Raw genomic sequence first — 18060 nt, 5'->3', positions numbered from 1 at the left:
GCTACTCCGCAATGGAAGGTCACAACACTTTCCGCTCCAAGCCAAATAAGTCCCGGGATAAGCCAGTGGGCCCCAAAAAGGCCTCTAAGGTGGTGGATAAGGATGCCCATAGACAGCACCTAGCTTTGGAAAGGCAATTGCAGAAACGAACCAGGGAGACAGACAAGATGGCTATGACATATCAATCTGATCAGAACCCAAGCCCATTGATGGGGCCCTTGGACTTATCTACCCAGCTCAGGCAGGCTGTTTCTGGACAACCACCCGTAGGCACATCTCCTCCAATGAGCACTGCCTGGCTAATCCCAGAGGCAACCTTCACCCCTACGGTCGCCGGCCTAAGACAGGAGGAGGGATCACCTGAAACTATCCCCATCAAAATGAGGCAATGGATGGAGATGGCGATTCAAAGGGGCATTGCAGCTGGAGTTCAGCAATCCATCAGGACCAGACACTTCTTGGCCACTTCAGATGCGGGATCCCTGTCCGCTCAATCCTTTGCACATATCGGACAACATCAATCTCAGGTATTCCCCAATATTCCTAACATACCAGACCAGGGGCTTTGGGAGGAGGTGGACTTTGAGGATTAGGATGTTCTCATGGAGGGGGGTCAATCCATCAGATGGACTTGGGGTTGTCAGAGGCTGACCCACTAGAACGGGAAATGTCGGACAACGAAGGCCTCATTCCGGACCAACCTACTTTTTCTGGCCTTTTTCGCCCCCACCTCTTTAAATCCTTCGAGGATCTAATATTCTCACAACTGGCTAATGAGGCAGAAACTATTCCTGCCCTCGTATGTTTGCTAAATTAATACAAAATCAATGGGCATTAGCAGCATCATACCCAGTCCCAACAGGGTACAACAAACGATATTATAATTTGGAACCAGAGTTTTTAAATTTTCTCAAAACGCCAGAGGTGGATGAGCCCATTGTGGCACTGGCCTCTTCTTCAACCTTTCCCAATGAGGCCGAGGAAGCCCTGAGACCGGAAGAAAAGAGAGCAGAGTTGGCACTCTGTAGGGTGCACATTTCTGACGCCTGGGCCATTAGGGCTGCTACAGCGGTGTCCGTTTTTTACGCAGTCCTCCCTCCGATGGCTCTTCCACTTGAGGCATTCAAATGTCAGAGCCCACCAGGACATAGCTAAACTTATTGCAGCAGCAGAATTCTCCGCCAACGCCACATTTAATGCAGTCAAATTCTCATCTAGTGCCATAGCATCTCACGTATCAGCACGGAGACTGCTATGGCTCAGGCATTGGCAGGCAGATACCAAGCATAAATCCAAGTTGGCATCAGCCCCAATATTGGGGGATAAATTATTTGGCAGTATCTTGGAGCCCCTCCTTATAGAGAATAGAAACAAGAAAAAAGTGCTTCCCCCTCTTTTTCGGAGGTCTGAAAACAGAACACCCCAGTTGTTTTGAAGGGGTTCCTTTCCGCCCTACTATCAAGGCCCTTACGTTCCCAGTTCTCAGAGAACATCAGGCTACAGGCTCAGTTTTAGACAGGATAGGTCTGGATCTTCTGATAGAGGTCAGCGGGGAGGCCAAAACAGAAGAAACCCCAGAGGCACTGGAGGCTGATTTTTTTGTTGCCCCAAGTGAGTCCTTGACAGCAGTTCCCATTGGAGGGCGGCTAAAATTGTTTGCTGCTCAATGGGACAGCTCCACCTCTGATGCCTGGGTCAGGACACTATTAGGTTTGGTTTGGCACTAGAGTTTCAATCCTTCCCCCCGAACCTTTTCATTATGAGCCCTAGGTCCACCGACCCCATTAAGAGGGCGTTGATACAGGAGGCTTCAATCATCTTCTACATATTCAGGCCATTAGAGAGGTCCCATCTGAACAGCAGGGTCAAGGCTGTTACTCTCTATTGTTTGTGGTCCCAAAGAGTTCGGGGGGCTAGAGGGCAATTCTGGACCTCAAACGTCTGAACAGATCATTGGTTTATTGAAAATTCAAGATGACTACTCTCCAGTCCATTCTGCTCAGCATTAGAGAGAACGATGTCCTGACCTCTATAGATCTCACAGAGGCCTATCTACATATACCAATTAGACCTGCTCACTACAAATATCTTAGATTTTGCTATTGTGATTGGCACTATGAATATATCGCCCTACCATTCGGTCTGGCTTCGGCCCCTAGGACTTTTCCAAAGGTCCTCGCAGCATTGGCTGCCTCGCTCAGGTTAAAATCTATTTGGTAACAATGTTATCTGGATGATATTTTAATTTTGTCATCTTCCAGACACCAAGCAAACTTGGATACCAAGATTACTCTGGAGATCCTTTAGGGTCATGGCTTTTTCATAAATTGGGATAAAAGCCATTTGATCCCCTCAACTAGGTTAGTTCATTTAGGGGCAGTGATAGATACCATGGAGGGCAAGGTCTTTCTCTCTCAGGACAGGTTAAACAGTATCCAATCTTTGGCGAGAGAGATCAGAGCCTTAAAGAGGGTTTCCCTGGGAGTGCTGTCTCAACTGTTAGAGAAACGGATTTCTTGTATTTCCATTGTGCCTTGGGCTCGATTCCACTCTAAAGAGCTGCAATGGTTCCTGCTACCTTTCCAACATCCGGATAAGGGTACTACACAATGTTCTCCGATCGCCCCGCTGGTGGTTGGAAAACACGATAAACAAGGGGTGTCCTTTCAAGGAACCTTACAGGGCAATGATCACTACCGATGCCAGCCTGGTAGGATGGGGAGCTCACTTCCAATCCCACACTGCGCAGGGAATTTGGACTATTTCTGAACAATCACAAAGCATCAACCTGTTGGAGCTGCGAGCAGTTCACCTGGCCTTATGCAGCTTCTACCCCTTTTCCAATCACGCCACGTTCTGGTCATGGCAGACAATATCACAACCAATGCCCATGTAAATAGACAGGAGGGTACCCATTCCAAACTTCTGATGCTGGAGACAGCCAATTTGTTCAAGTGGGCTGAGGCCAATTTGTTTTCGCTCAAGGCAGAACACATAGCAGGGGCCTTAAACATACAAGTGGACTGGCTCAGCAGGGCCACGATAGATCAGGCAGAGTGGTGACTACACCCGTCTGTCTTCCAGGAAGCAGTGCGGAGGTTTGGGCAACCAGTGATTGATCTACTTGCCTCTTCTCTCATTGCCCAATTGCCCCAGTATATTTCAAGGTACCTGACTCAGGGGGCGCTGTCAATGCCCTGCATTTTCAGTAGCCTCCTGGACTTCTATATGTGTTTCCTCCACTCCCAGTAATACCCAGGTTGATCCAGAAGTTATTGGAGGAACGAGCGGAATTGATATTGGTCATCCCTTACAGGTCCAGGCGAAGGTGGTTCACAGACTTACAGGACCTGTCGAGAGAACAACCTTGGAAAATTCCACGATCGAAGGTTTTCCTCTCACAAAGGCCGATACTTCACCTGAACCCACAATGGCTCAGTCTAACCATATGGAGGTTGAGCCGAGCCGTTTAAGAGCCCAACAGATTTCAGAGGATGCTATTGCCATCATTCAAGCATCCAGACGGTCCTCAACAAATCGTATATACGAGGCCACGTGGTCCACCTTCTGTCGCTGGTGCCAGGGGTCTAAGATCGACCCAACTGCCCCATCAATATGACAATTATTGGCCTTTTTACAGGAGGGGTTGACCAAGGGCCTATCTCCAAATACTTTACGCAGACAGGTGGCGGCTTTAGCCTCGGTGATAGCCTGGGGTGACCTCCAGTCCATAGCGCACCATCCACATGTCCGCACTTCTCTTAAGGGTGCTGCAAACTTATGACCTCCTGTAATTCACTGCTATCCCACCTGGGACCTCAACAAGGTGTTAACAGCACTTACAACTGGCCTGTTCGAGCCTTTAACAACCGATAGTCTTAAATTCCTGACATATAAGGTGGCCTTCCTAATTGCAATCACATCAGCAAGGAGGATTTCCGAATTGGCGGCATTGTCAATGAGAAAGGACCTGTGCATGTGTCATGTGGACAGAGTGATTCTCTGATTGGATCCATTGTTCACTCCTAAAGTAAATTCAGCCTTGCACAGAGTGCAAGAGTTGGTGCCTCCAAAATTTTTGTCCAAAACCATCTCATAGCCTGGAGCATCAATGGCATCGACTTGACGTTCGAAGGGCCTTAAGCATCTATCTCGACTGCACAGCGGCATTTTGAAAATCTGAGGCTCTATTCCTATCCTTCAACCCATCCACTTTAGGGCAAAAGGTGTCGGTGACGACCATCAGTAGATGGTTGAGAGCCACCATAGCTAAAACTTACGAATGCCAGTCCATCTCAGTTCCTAAGGGCACTGCAGCCCATTCAACAAGGAGTGTGGCAACACCAGCTGCATGGGCCACACGGGCTTCCATAGACGAAATTTGCAGAGCGGCAACTTGGGCTTCACCATCTCCCTTTGTCAGAAATTATAAAATTGATGTCTATGCCTCAGCAGATGCTTCATTTGACAGAAGAGTCCTGCAGAGGGTCCACAGAGTTTTGGAGTGGATTTCGATCCAGACGGAGTAAGGCCAAGCTTTGGTATGTCCCACTTCTGGATGCTCTGAACAGCTCATGGGAGAAAGGGCGTTGGTACTTACCTGATACGCCCGTTCTTTGTGAGCTGTGAAGAGCATCCAGCCCCACCCATTTCTTTCCATCTGGTGAGGTTCCGTTCCAGTCAGGGATTTAGATTAGATGATGAGTCCCAGACTTTGGCACTCAGTCTTCGCAAAACTGGGGGACGCTGAGGAGGAGCCCTGTGGAGGAGGAGGAGCGTCCTGGAGTTTTAAGCCCAGCCTTTCCAGAAGAGACTGAAGCACCTCCCACTTCTGGATACTCTTCACAGCTCACAGAGAACGGGCGTATCAGGTAAGTACCAACACCCTTTCTCAGACTCATCAGGTTTAAGGTATGTGGACTCCAACTCCCACAATTCCCAGCCATTCATTATGGGAGTTAAACAATGGTGGGATTCATCCTGTTCTCACCAGTTCAGGCGAACCGGTAGTTAAATTACACAAAGCATACACACTGAAGTGGATCCTGGATATTGTGCTGCAATGGAGAAACAGGCAATGGAGTGGCCAGTGCAAGGGAAGGAGCAGGCCACCTTCCCTCTTTCTTCTCCCTGCTCCTCCTTCCTTCATGCCGGCTGCTCCATTGCCCTTTTCTCCATTGCAGCAAAGTGCCCAGGATCCACTTTGATGGAGGGGGGGTGATTTAACAACCGGTTTCCCCCAGGGTTAGGTTGACCATTGTGGGAGGCTTGTCCCACATGTGCAGGACTTCCATGACAGCCAACCTGACCCACTGAAGTTAACTCTGCACATCTTAAATCTGCTGAGTATCCTCCCCCATTTTCCCAGTAATTATTCCATTTTATTTCTTATTAATGTTAAAGTGGGAAGTCTAGAATAGCTCCTCAGTGGCAACACTGGGACAAATTTGCCTTGGAGCATTCCTGAGTTTTTGTTTTATTTCAGGCAGGCAGTGTGAGTCTACCTTTAAATCAGGGGTGTCGGTCATGCTACGAAAAAAGCATTTTGTTCTACTGCCAAGAATGCTTGGAAATGCCCGTCTCTCTGAAAGAGGACTTACGACACAGTTCTGTACATCTCTAGTTAGAAGCCAGTCTAATTGGTCTTGATGGACTCTATTTTCAATTAAGCATGAATGGAAGTACAGCTTTTACTGAGCCCCTAGCATTTCCTTTATGCTTATGTCACAACTTCAGTTTTAATGACTTCACAGGAAATTATTGTGATTTGCAAAGACACACAAAAGGTGTACAAAAGCAATACTTCCAAGCATACCCATTGCATGCCACTCTTATCTGATACTGCCGGTTATATCAAGTGGCCACTATCTGCTGTTGCAAATTCTCATTTGAAGAAGTATCTTCCAAAGAAATAAGACACAACTGCAGTTCATGAAAATCATTGGGATAGGATTTGCAGCCACATAGTAACCTTTTGTCTTGACAATTTTGTCAAGAGAAACTCCAAGCTGAAGTTTCACAAGAAGAACGCTAAACATGCTATGTGGACTGAAGGTAGTTCATTACAAGAGCAAGGAATCTGCCCTTGAAAGATGGCTATAAATGGGGGTAAAGAGGCTAGAAATATTTATAGGGAAGGTGATCTTTACGGAGGTGTAAGATATGAGTGTCTTATACGATATTTAATCTAGTGAATGGGTAACTGGAGAAGAAAATTTTAAGTTAACTTTTTTTGTACTTACAGATACTTTTCTTTGGTGTGTGGATTAAATTGGGGTAACTCATTTGTGAGCTCAAGAAAGTTTGTGTAAAGGATTTTCTCTGTTACTTTTACTTGAATCAATCAGTTTTAGCTCTGCTGTCAATTATTTAGGCCTGACCCAGCAATCTTTTGCAACTATTTGGATCCTTTGGTGCTCTCTGAACTTGATTGTTTTCTTGGGGACATTTCATTACCCAAACTTACAGCATCAGTACTTATCAGCCTTCATTTCACCCTAAACTACAATATTTTCCTTTATTGGTATTTATTTTTGCTTGCAATATAGTTTCCAGTCTTATCAAATTTTGTTAACGGTTAAGGGAATTTGTTAATGGTTAAGGGAAAATTAACAGGAGTGCAGAAATAGAGTTTATTTGATTTTTAAAATATTTTGCCTATAAAAGAATACTTTTCATACTTTAAAATGTGGCAAGGGGAGAAATGATTAAATATATGATGTAACAGCATGCTAGAACGACTCTGGGAGACTGGAGGGAGAGCTGCAGATTAGCTGCAGTGTGTTCTCAGTCCACTGACAAAGGGAGGATTTGTGAAATGTTTCAGAAGAGTAGAGTGGAGTGAAGTTCAAGTCCTAGGAGTTATAGAAATCAGAAACTTGAAGGTCTCTACTATTGATACTGTGTTGTCTAACATTGTAAGAAGTGGTAGAATAGGAGGGCTTCTTCTAAAATCTATTACTATCTCTACTGTTTTAAGTGTGTTCATTCCAGATTGTTGCAGCTGCACCACAGCAGAGAATCAAGTTCTGCTAACTAGCAGAGCTAGTTAGCAGGATTGTCCAAGGTCTTTCCTTCTATCATCTAAGTTTTTCCATACCTGACGGTGTACAGTAAGTCAACCTCCCATCTGTATGCAGATTCATCACCATCTCAAATGAAACCAATGACTGTTGTCTCTCTCTAGCTTAGAAGAGATCTTCTCTAGTTTTCTGGAGAGTAAAATGAGAGAAGGGGTTAGGGTTAAGGTTTCAATCTTGCAAAATACTTTGAATCTTGCAAAATTCAGTTAACTTTACAATAAAGATAGAACCAGTCCAGTACTCCTGGTCGTGCTTCTTGTCTGGACTAACTTGCAGTGCTAACACATGGGGAATAATCATACTAAATAAATCAAATTTCACTTTTGTCCAGATCTGGTAAGTTTTTAGCACACTTTCCAGTGTACGATCTAAAGGCCAAATGCCACTAAAAATCCTATTCTTAGGATTTTTCTCTTTTGGTATCATCAGTGGGGCATTTTAATTCTTGTACTTAATGGCACCCAGCAGTCCCACTTTGAAAGACTGTATTATGTGTTGAAGGGGGGGAATATACATTTGAAATAAAAATAAAATCTGCCGTTTGAAAAACTTGAAGGGATTTGTTGTTTCAATAATGTTTCCATTTTGATGAGGAACATTGATTTGAACTAAAAGTTTGGTCCTTTCCTGTCTCTCATTCATACCTTGGTTCAGGAATTCTTGCAAACTTAACCCTAAACATCCTGCTTTGCATGTGATTTTCAGAAATACCAGAGCTAGCTAAGAACCCAGATTACTGGCACAGAAACTACAAATTGTAGCTAGAATTATTCAGAATCTGAGATCTTTAGATTATTTGCAGATTAGGACCTGTTGGCAGTTAGTGCTTTCCCTTTTCTACCTTCAAAGATATCTTAACTTCCAGGTCTTGACAAGTCCTTGGTATTCATTGAGCTTGGTGATTTTCTTGCAGATATTTCATTACCAAACAAGGCAACATCATCAGTGCTAGGAGGGAGTAGGGTTTGCTCTTATTTTTATATACTGGTGACTTGGACTATCACTGTAGGTGGGATGTTCTTGGTGGTTCCTTGGTTAGGCTATCATTTATTGTTTGTTTGCCTTATTGATAATTCCTTGACTGGAGTATTGTTTATTTCTTGCTTAAGGGACTACTGTTCATCTTTGTCTTAATCTTTGCTCATATTGGTGTTGACTGGTTGTGAAGAGTGTTAGGGTCTTTCTTTTCTTTTGGGCTTTTTGATTGTTTCTTTTGAAGAAACTGAATTCTAGCCTGAGCAGCTGCTTATTAGGTGGGGCTGGTCTAGGTTCCCAAAGATTAAGAAATTCCTATTTTTGATAGGTCAAGACAGGGTCTCACAGGGTGCCAAAGGAATAGGATTCCCCGATGAAGATGCAAGCCCAGAAAGGCAAATTCAGAAACTTGAGCAAATGGAAGAGAGTAAAAGGAAAGAAGAAGCAGGCCCTTTCACAAGTCACCCTTCCCTAATCTGGGTGTATTCTATATGTGCTAGGAATCCATTTAGCTAAATAATGGGGGAGTATCTAAAGAGATTTTCAGTCACCCAGGTCATTGTTGTCCCAATGATGCTTTTTCAAAAGGCAACTGGACTTTATTTTTTCTTGAAGACATTTTACTTTTCATCCTTCAGTCAGAATCGAAGAAGCTTCTTGAATGAGAAGTGAAACATCTTCAAGGAAAAACAAAGTCCAGTTGCCTTTTGAAAAAGCACCTTTGGAACAATGTGGGAGCAATGTTTCAAAGACATCTGAAGAGTAGCAGGTTGTGTAAAAGAGCAAACTCTTCATCAGGTCCTGTTGCACGAATTTGGGTTTGTGCTTTGTGTTGATATTTGGGTATAGCACCTACACCTGAGTAGTTTCTCCCCATGCCTAAAAGAGATTATATTTAAATTTCTTCTAGAGTTTGGTGGTGTTCAAGAGTCTGATTGGCTCGACACAACCTGTTATGGACCCTTCTTCCACTGTCATCCAGAGAACAGAACACCAGTATCAGTATGAGTGTGGTAGAGCTGCACAGGTATTTATAGATCTCAGCCGGCACTTTGGATTTGGTTTCAGCTCCCAGGATCCATCAGCACATTCCTGAAACTGCTGGGAATGTGTGTCCCTTCCAGGTCACTCTCTCCCTCTTTAAATACCCTGGACCATCTCTTTAACTCCTGACCACGTAGTTTCCTTCAACCTCACCCTCCAAATCTTTTCATGCCATACTCCAGTCTTTTACTTATTCATGCACTTCACTATTTTGATACTCATATACATACGTTTCAGTCTGTCCAGCCTTGCATTTCATCCAACACCAATAAATCAAAGAAGGAGATATTGATAATGTATCTATGTTGTTTTATTTTAGTGCAAGCTTAACTAAAATGGTCATGTTGCAGTATTTAAATGAAAACAAATACACATATACACAAGAGCAACACAATTACAACAATTTACTTGTTATTGCTAATCTTTTATCATCTTCTCCAGCCCAATTTCTAAACTGTTTGGTTTAATGAAATCCAATTATCGGCTCTAAATCCACAAGGCCCTTTTCTCCTTTCAAGGACAGATTCCCTTCATCTAATCCCAGACAATCAAGAAACCAGGATTCTGCTATATTACATACTTCTTAGTCTGATACCCATCTAGGAGCTGTAGCTCATATTTCTCATTGCACTTAAACTTGCTGGCTTCTACTTTGAGAGACTAAGGTGCAGTTGCTCTGAGCAGCTAATAATAGCGTGGCGGTTTGGCAAAGAGTTTAGTTCCCTAATGTTGCTTCCCAACTCATCCCAGCCCAGTGTTGTCATATAAGGGCATGGCAGGAAGCCCATGGCTTGATTTTCTCATCTATCCCGGAGGCTGGGCCAGGCAGCTATTGGCTGTGAGCTGAAGGGCTAATCTAGGCCAGCTGCAAACGTCACTCACATAAGTCCTAACTGGAAACAGTATTCTACCCCTGAGTTCTCCTTGGGTGCTGTCTGCCTTTCCTGATTGCCTGTCTTTGGGACTTCCATTAAGAATTCTGGGTGCAAGCAGCAAGGCTCTTACCATGGCTTCTAGGAAAGTCTGTATGCTTGGCCTTCTTCTGGTCCTCCTCTGTTCATTCCAGCTTCCTAGAACACAGGGTCAACAACACCATCACCAAAGCGATGTAGAACACCATGGAAATGAACATTATCATCCCAAAGAGCATCAACATGATACACACCATTCTCAACATACAGAAGATGATGGCGATAATGATGGCCATCCTCATCATCATGCTGCTCAGTATAAGGATGCTGGACATTACCAAGAAAGTTATCATTCTGAACATGATGATGATGACAATGAAGAGGAACATTCTCATCCTCATAGTGCAGATCACCACATTGACCATCACCACCATGATGATAGTAATGATGTTGATGATGATGATGACGATGATAACAGCCATGACAAGCATCATCATGATAAACATCATGGAAATCATCATCACGATGATGATAATGATGATGATGATGATGATGATGATGATGATGATGATGACGACTATCATCATCAGGGACATCATGAAGACCACCATCACCACAGTGATGAAGAGAGGCATCACCATGGAGACCATCAGCATCAAGAAGACAATGATGATGATGATGATGATGATGATGATGATGATGATGAAGAAGAAGATGATGCTGAACACCAGCACCACTACCATCATCAAAGGCATGATGATGATGATGATGATGATGAAGATGATGACAATGACAATGATAAAGATGATGATGACAGTCAGTCACATCATGACCGTCATAGCCATCACCAACACCATAAAGATGATGACAGTGATGACAATAATGATAATGAACACCAACACCACCATCATAGACATCATGGAGTTCATGGCAATGATGATGATGATGATGATGATGATGATGATGATGATTCTCATCATCATCAACGCCATCACCAAAAGCATGCTGACGATGACGATGACGATGACGATGAGCACCAACATGAAGAAGAAGAAGAAGAAGAAGAAGAAGAAGAAAGCAATAATAGTAATGAAGATGAGGATGATGAAGATACAGCTCACAAATCCCGTCACCAAAGTGGCCATCATCAGCATCAGAAATATGACAAAGAAGAGTCTGATGAAGTACCTTCCAAGGAAAAGGATGAGCATAAGCATGAACGACACAGACAAACGCCTGATCACAAACATGAGGCCTATGAAAAAGCCAAAAAGCACCATGAAGAGGAAGAAGGTGAGAAACGTGTGAATATTGGGGGGAGGTATATGATTGATGGGGGAAATCTTATCCAACCTACTCTCAAGCCATCATAGAAAAAGAAATTTGATATCTACATCTGGAGGTCAGCTGGTTGGGGGAAAATGTATTGGAAAAAGCAGATATAATGAGGAAAGCCAGCAATACATGCTTCAGCTGCCATCATAGCCTCCTTTAATATCTCAGAGAACCTGAACATTTTGTTCCAATCAATTCAATCTCCAAAACCCTATTCTAGCTTTTGCCCACTTGTCAGCCCAAGTGTGTAGGACTACAGCACCTATAATTACAGAATATCAGTTGGAAGACACCTTGGAGGTCTTCTAGTCCAACCCCCTGCTTAAGCAGGATGCTCTACACCATTCCAGACAAATGGCCGTCTAGTCTCTTTTTTAAAAGCCTCCAGTGATGGAACACCCCAATTTCAGAAGGCAACTCCTTTCATTGGTTAACTGTTCTCATTGTCAGGAAATTTCTTCTTAGTTCTGAGTTGCTTCTCTTCTTGATTAAGTTTCTATCCATTGTTTCTTGTCTTGCCTTCTGGTGCTTTGGAAGATAAGTTGACTACCTCTTCTTTGTAGCAGCCTCTCAAATATTGGAGCACTGCTATCATATTTATAATTGACATGCTATAACTGAATTATAAATGAATTGAGTTGTAGCATTGAATTGTAGCACTGCTACAATTCAAAGGTCACACTGTCTGTAAATAATAGAAATTAGATCTACTAAGGACTCTGATAAGGTGAGGTAAATAACCTAATGCTTTTATCCTTGGCTTTCAGCCTCTTTCAAAATCAAATGAAGTTTATATTTTCTTCAGAAAACTCAAAAATTCTAACCATCTTCTGTTCAGTCCCTACTCTGGGGGTCCCATTTCGTACTTTGTTTGTCCCTCTAGAACTAGCCTACCAAAAAAAAAATAATAACCAGCAGAGAACAACCATAATGGAACTGTCTCTGTATCTCTTTTCATTTGAAGATGAGGATGAGGATGAAGAGGAAGAGGAAGAAGGTGAAGACAATGAGTATGAAGCAGGTTCTGTTTGCCACTACTGTGCCTTCTGCAAGGTAATGCAGGAAAACCTTTGCATGTGATTTGATAGTTTATTATTCTCAGTTAGGGACCTACTACAGGTTGCTGACCTGTAGTGCCCCCACTAATACGGCCCATGGTGAGAGCTGATAAAAGTTCTCATTCAGCAAATTCCGAAGGATCACTGGTTCTTTATTCTTATTCTAATCCCAAAGTGGTATGGCTTTTCATTCACCTTAAACTAATTTGGGAACATTACATAACACACATTTCACAAGGATGCCTTTGTGCCTCTTTTTTTCCACCAATGCATTAGGAACTGTACTGTGGAATGGATTCTCCCCCTTTTCTCTCCTTATTTCTGGTTAGGTCTTTGCTGAAAGTCTATTTCATTTGCTTCTTATCTGCTCCTGATCTAAACATTCTGGTTCAGAGACAGTAATTTGGCAGGTGGAGATCAAGTCACAGAGGAATGTGGCACGTGTAGCTTGTCCTCCCCTTGCCATTTGCACTGTTTCTGCTTATATAGCACACATATATGAAGTAGATGAGCTCAGAATCCTCTCTGAAAAAAAAACCAAGAGTCTTATAGGTCAGTGTATGTCTGATACACCTGCATATACACAATATTTTCTGGTGATTTATCCGGCCACAGATTTACTGTCCATATTCCCTAAGATTGTTAAACTGTTGCAACCCCAGCAAATTAGCTTGTTTCCTTTTCCTCCCTCTTAGCTTCAAATTTATTCTAGAAAGTTACTGAAAATCTGGTATATATTGATGCTATTTAAAAGGGTATTAAATAACATTGCCAGGAAAAGAACAGTAAAGAAACTTGAAAAATCCTTTAGTTTAAGGTTATTTTATTCAAATTATGTATTAATTTTCCACTTATATTAACAGATTACATGTCAGTATATATGTGTATATGAATATGGATATAAATATATTGATTAGGTAAAGAGATGGAGAGAGATGGTGGATGATAGATACAGTAGAGAAATAGGGAGAAAAAGAGTGAGAGAGAAACAGACAGAGAGAAACCTTGGGCTATATATTGGACTGGATTTGATGAAGAAAAGATTATTCAGCATGCATGTGGCTGAGCGTGTCAGCACCTCTTTAAATCTGATGTGAGCCCCCCAAAAATGCAGTTTCCTTAAGGCACTGCCAACGGGTGCAACTTGATCATTGCAGACCCTTAATATATACCTGCAATTTGATTAGATCTGTTGAATATGGCTTTTAAAGATTTTTTTTTTAGTGTACATATATGCTAAAGCACTAGCATATCTACATTTAGAGTATTTATTTGAATGTGTATATGTACACATGTACAAATATACATTATTATAATAGTGAACTGCTGATTCCCAAGCCCTACTCCTCAACAAATGCTTATATGTCTGAAGTTAAACAGTAGATCAGTAAATGCCTATTCTGAAACCTAAACTTTTGTATTATTATAGTTATGTTATTCATTTTCTATGCTTTGGTTTTATGTTATTTACTGTAAGATGCTCAGAGTCTTGGCAAATGAAGCAGTAAATAAGCTGAAACAATTAATACATCAATACTGCTGCCCTCCTATGCAGCAGTACATGCAGGCTGCCACAAAAAAGAAGGGGTCAACCTATTTTCCTGAGCACCAGAAGGCAAGACAAGAAGCAATGGATAGAAATTGAAAAAGAGAGAGGAACAACTTAAAACTAAGGAAAAATGTCCTGACAGTGATAGCAATCAATCAATGGAACAACTTGCCTTCAGAAGTTGTGGGTGCTTCAATACTGGAGGCTTTTAAGAAGTGACTGGACAGCCATTTGTCTAAAATGGTATAGGGTCATCTGCTTGAGCACAGGTTGGATTGGAAGACCTCCAAGGTCACGCTGATTTCCAAGGTCACACTGAATTATCCTTGCTGGGTTTGGGGAGATCTTTGCAAACATTTCAACATTTCATTTCTCCCTAGCTAAGCATCCTATTCCCTCTTTTCTTTCTCCCATCTTTTTTTCCCAGCATTGTGGGGAGTGTGACAAGTGCCCTTGTAAAGATGGAGACAGCAGTGACTACTGCACAAGCTGCCAGGTTGGTATTTCAGTTTCTCTGCCACCATCATCTCTTCTCTTTATTCTCCTGCAAGGTTTAGCAGTCTGGCTTCATGAATGTTCAGTAATCTTACCACATCTGTGTTCTTTTCCTCACACAGTATTGTCATTTCTGCTACATTTGTCCTGTGTGTGAGACAGCCTGTGCACCAGGTGAGTTGTGGGTTTTGGTTTTTTTTTTTGTTTAACTGACAGGATGTCAAAGCCAGCCAGGTGTAAAAAATAAACCTGAGTTCAAATCTTGACTAATTCAATTGATTTGCCATCTCTCAAATCATTGAGAAGAAACAGGAGGGAACCCTTCCTACCACAGACATCCCCGTAATTGAATTCACATATCACACTAAGCCATATATTTTATTTTGCTTAGCATCTTGCATGATTGCAGCCATTGCAGTTTCTAAATGATGGCTAATAGTTGTCTGCTATGCAAACTCATTCAATTGTGGTTTATTCAATGAATTATGGTCAATAAATCATGGTTTGTGTGATGTATGAATCTAGCCTATGTATGCTTTTTGGAGACAAGACGATGCAAATTAACAATCAATCTCCTTATCTTCCTGAACTTGTTCTAGAAACATGAACCCATGTTTTCTTCTTTTTTATGCAGGAAGCATCGTAGATGAAGTATCTGGAGCCTTATTTCAGTAAGTGAGAACCTCCTCCTTTCATAGTATCACAAAGTCCCTTTTTTGTCTTCAGATCTGTTTTTGCAGCCTCTGTTTTAGTTAATTTTTAACAAACCTTCCATTTAGAACTTGGGTAAACTTTGAGTATGATAACTAATGTTCTTTTATCTGAGTGTTGCTCTGATGATTTCTAGGAGGAGGAATAGGATGCAAATTTAAGATGTCATTGCTACATTATAATAAAATCACGTAAAATTATAGTAATAACGATACAGTGGGAAATTACCATCATCCAAGAATGAAATCTTTTTTCTTTCTCTTTGCAGGACAATCGCTACCATATTTGAGCAGCAGGAACACTGAAGTGCCCTCTGCTGGATAAGCCAAAATTAGGAGAGATTATGGCACCTTGACTTTTAGAGCCAAACTGTAAACAAGAGCATATATATGGCTGTTGTTTCCAGCAGTGTTTTCCTCTTCCTCGTCTATTAAAAAAAGCTTCCTAAGATTGATTTTGTCCTTTGGGGGTGGTGGGTGGGGGAAGCAAAAGGGATTTTCTATCTTTTCTCAGAAGGCAGCAAAGCAACTTAAGAGTTGATACCAAGTGGGCAAGAAAAGATGTATCAAACCATCTACATCACTCCTTCGTTTGCTGATAAAAATCTACCTATTGAAATTGCTTTTGATTAAAATAATAATTTAAAAAATCTATTGGGATGAAGACTCACAGAACAATTGTCTTGTTGAGCATTTGGGCTTTTATTTGGGCAAGGAGATTGTCCTATGCAAGCCAGAGCATGTTAACTGAGATCAAATTTTAGACAATCCATTTCACCTTGAGTTAATACATATTGTCTATTTAATTTCCTTGGCTATTAAATGTTTGAGAACCGCATCACACTTGCAGCTTATTCCTGAGCAATAGGTGCTGTAGTTGTTTTACCCTCACTCATGGCCTCCAGATTTGTTGGGGTGCCACTTCAATGTCAGCTACAAGAGGAATCAAACCTACCACCTCTGGAAAGTACCTGGATAGAGGAAGTCAGCCTTAGTGAATGAGCCAGAATAGGAGATGATTCATGCTAGTGTGCATCAATGCTTGTTTCTGAATTGTGATTTGATTCGGTGAAAAATATCTGTCCGACACTCTAATGAAAGTTGGGTCTATTTGAATTAAATCTAAGTGTGTTCATTTTTACAATTACTTAGCCTGTCATTCTGCTCATAGGGTCCTCAATGTTTGATCTGTGATAATTCTTTCAGAATAGGAACAGTTTCAAGCAGCCTTCATCAAAAATTATAGGATTACCTAAGCCGGCTTTCTACTCTGGACAACCATTTTAATATTTTATTTATTATTATTTTACAACAGTTTGTTTGCTAATTAATAGCAATGATTCTAAGTAGCTTGCCATCCTACTAATCTCTCCTTTCCCAACTCTTTCTGGTCTATCAGTTCTTTGGAAAATGACTATTTTTATGGCTTATTCATAGAATAACAAAAGGCAAAACTGACAACATAAAATTGTATTGGTACCAAATATGATTTCTGCCCTTTGCCAAAGAAACTTTGAACATTTGTAGATTTTATGAAGATACCAAAGAATCTGACACAGACAATAGCTTCCTCATATAGCAGCTTTCATAACCTGGGATCTTCCCAATATACTGGCACTATGATACCAGCAAGAGAATCTTTTCTGGAATGCCATCACAGCTAAATTGATTATAGTACTTTCAGGAACTAGGTTTCTAGTGCTATCGCTTTCAATATATCAGGTCCATTTCTTCTTGCATAACTGTACAAAGAAAAAACAGGAGTTGGAAAAGATGTTGCTATTTAAGCCACCATTAACATTCTGTGCTTCAGGCAAAGTTATGCACAATAAAAATGCTGACATAACCAGAAGTAGCCCTTTTCTTTTTGTAGGCACAGCCATAGGCTTTATACCCTATTCTACATTTTTTTTTAATTAAAAGTATTTTATGCAATCTTCCTAACCAGGTGCTAAGAAATGAGTTATTTTACAACCCCCATTATATTCTATTCTCAGCCAGTTTTGTTTATATATTAGCTAGCATCCCTCACTTGACAATCAATTGATCTGTTGTATCATTTTTCCTCTTCCTGCATCATACCATTTTTTCTGCATCTGATGTCTGGCCATTGTACTGAATATCAGGAAGCCAAAATTGGATACATTAAACCAAATAGGGAACCTCAGCTGAAGACTAGATCCAATAGACTCAGAGTGAGGATAAATTGCAAACAGAACTTGGCTGAGGGTAATTAATGGTTTGTCTCATTTGTTCGGGTGTAGATTACGTTTTTGAACAAAAGCAAAACACAAGAAAGAGTTTGGTTGGGGGATGTTGATAGAACCTACTGCTTCAAGAAGTAAATAGTGTGAACAGAATCTGATTCTGAATCTTATTTGTTCACATCTGAACAAATGCACAAGATAGACTCCAAGCTCAATTCTGAGCTTTCTTGTGACCTAAGATTTTGAGACTCAACTTGCTTTGGTTCAATTAAAAGTAATCTTCTCTCTCCACTCAAATGATGGATGCTCTTCTCCAGACTTTTTAAACTTAATTTATAGCCTTCACTTTGTCTAGTTTTCATGAACAATAAACTTTAAACTTGCTTCTAAACTCATTGTTTGTTTTCTCTAAAGCCTTCACTTTGATGAAGTGGCCTTAAGAAATTTGATCATCCAAGGAGCTCAACGTTTTAGGGAATTGGGGAAAGGGGCATATTTTTTTTTCCTCATTAAATGGTGGAAACCTTTAGGATGCCATGAAGAATAGGACAATGTCTTGTTTCTGTACCTTTTGTCCTTGATTAGCTCTTCCTTGGATCCTCTGTATTGCATAAGGAAAAGAAAACCACCCCCTTTCCATTAAAATTCTTTTAAGAGTGGCACCTTTTAGTGAGTATTGACCATTAAATGTGTT

At 41.3% G+C, this 18060-nt stretch overlaps 2 protein-coding genes across 4 annotated transcripts in view; one reads left to right on the top strand and one right to left on the bottom strand.

Annotated features, from left to right (window-relative positions):
• Positions 1-7162, bottom strand: part of TRPM4 (transient receptor potential cation channel subfamily M member 4) — a 58359-nt gene extending 51197 nt beyond the window's left edge. Inside the window, exon 1 of the mRNA XM_087917052.1 lies at positions 7100-7162. The gene's annotated coding sequence lies outside the window, so the exon portion shown is untranslated. The remainder of the gene's footprint in view (positions 1-7099) is intronic.
• A 2815-nt stretch (positions 7163-9977) lies between these two features.
• HRC (histidine rich calcium binding protein) lies at positions 9978-17757 on the top strand. Of its 3 annotated transcripts, none has more exons than XM_087917069.1 (6): positions 9978-11305; positions 12312-12400; positions 14382-14450; positions 14572-14623; positions 15084-15120; positions 15429-17757. In XM_087917069.1, the coding sequence occupies exons 1-6, from the start codon at positions 10108-10110 to the stop codon at positions 15463-15465; spliced, it is 1482 nt and encodes a 493-aa protein (XP_087773195.1). In that variant the 5' UTR covers positions 9978-10107; the 3' UTR covers positions 15466-17757. The 3 variants fall into 3 exon arrangements, 2 of the variants coding, with proteins under 2 accessions (XP_087773195.1, XP_087773194.1); XM_087917068.1 differs by having other exon boundaries at positions 9988-11316; positions 12317-12400; XR_015740228.1 differs by lacking the exon at positions 12312-12400 and having other exon boundaries at positions 9988-11305.
• The last annotated feature ends 303 nt before the right edge of the window (positions 17758-18060 follow it).

Source organism: Pseudonaja textilis, chromosome Z (genome assembly GCF_049901715.1).
Source record: "Pseudonaja textilis isolate UNSWEBS1 chromosome Z, rPseTex1.2, whole genome shotgun sequence".
Lineage (NCBI taxonomy): Eukaryota > Metazoa > Chordata > Lepidosauria > Squamata > Elapidae > Pseudonaja > Pseudonaja textilis.
The sequence above is the reverse complement of the archived record's forward strand: the minus strand, read 5'-3'. Positions and strand labels throughout refer to the sequence as shown.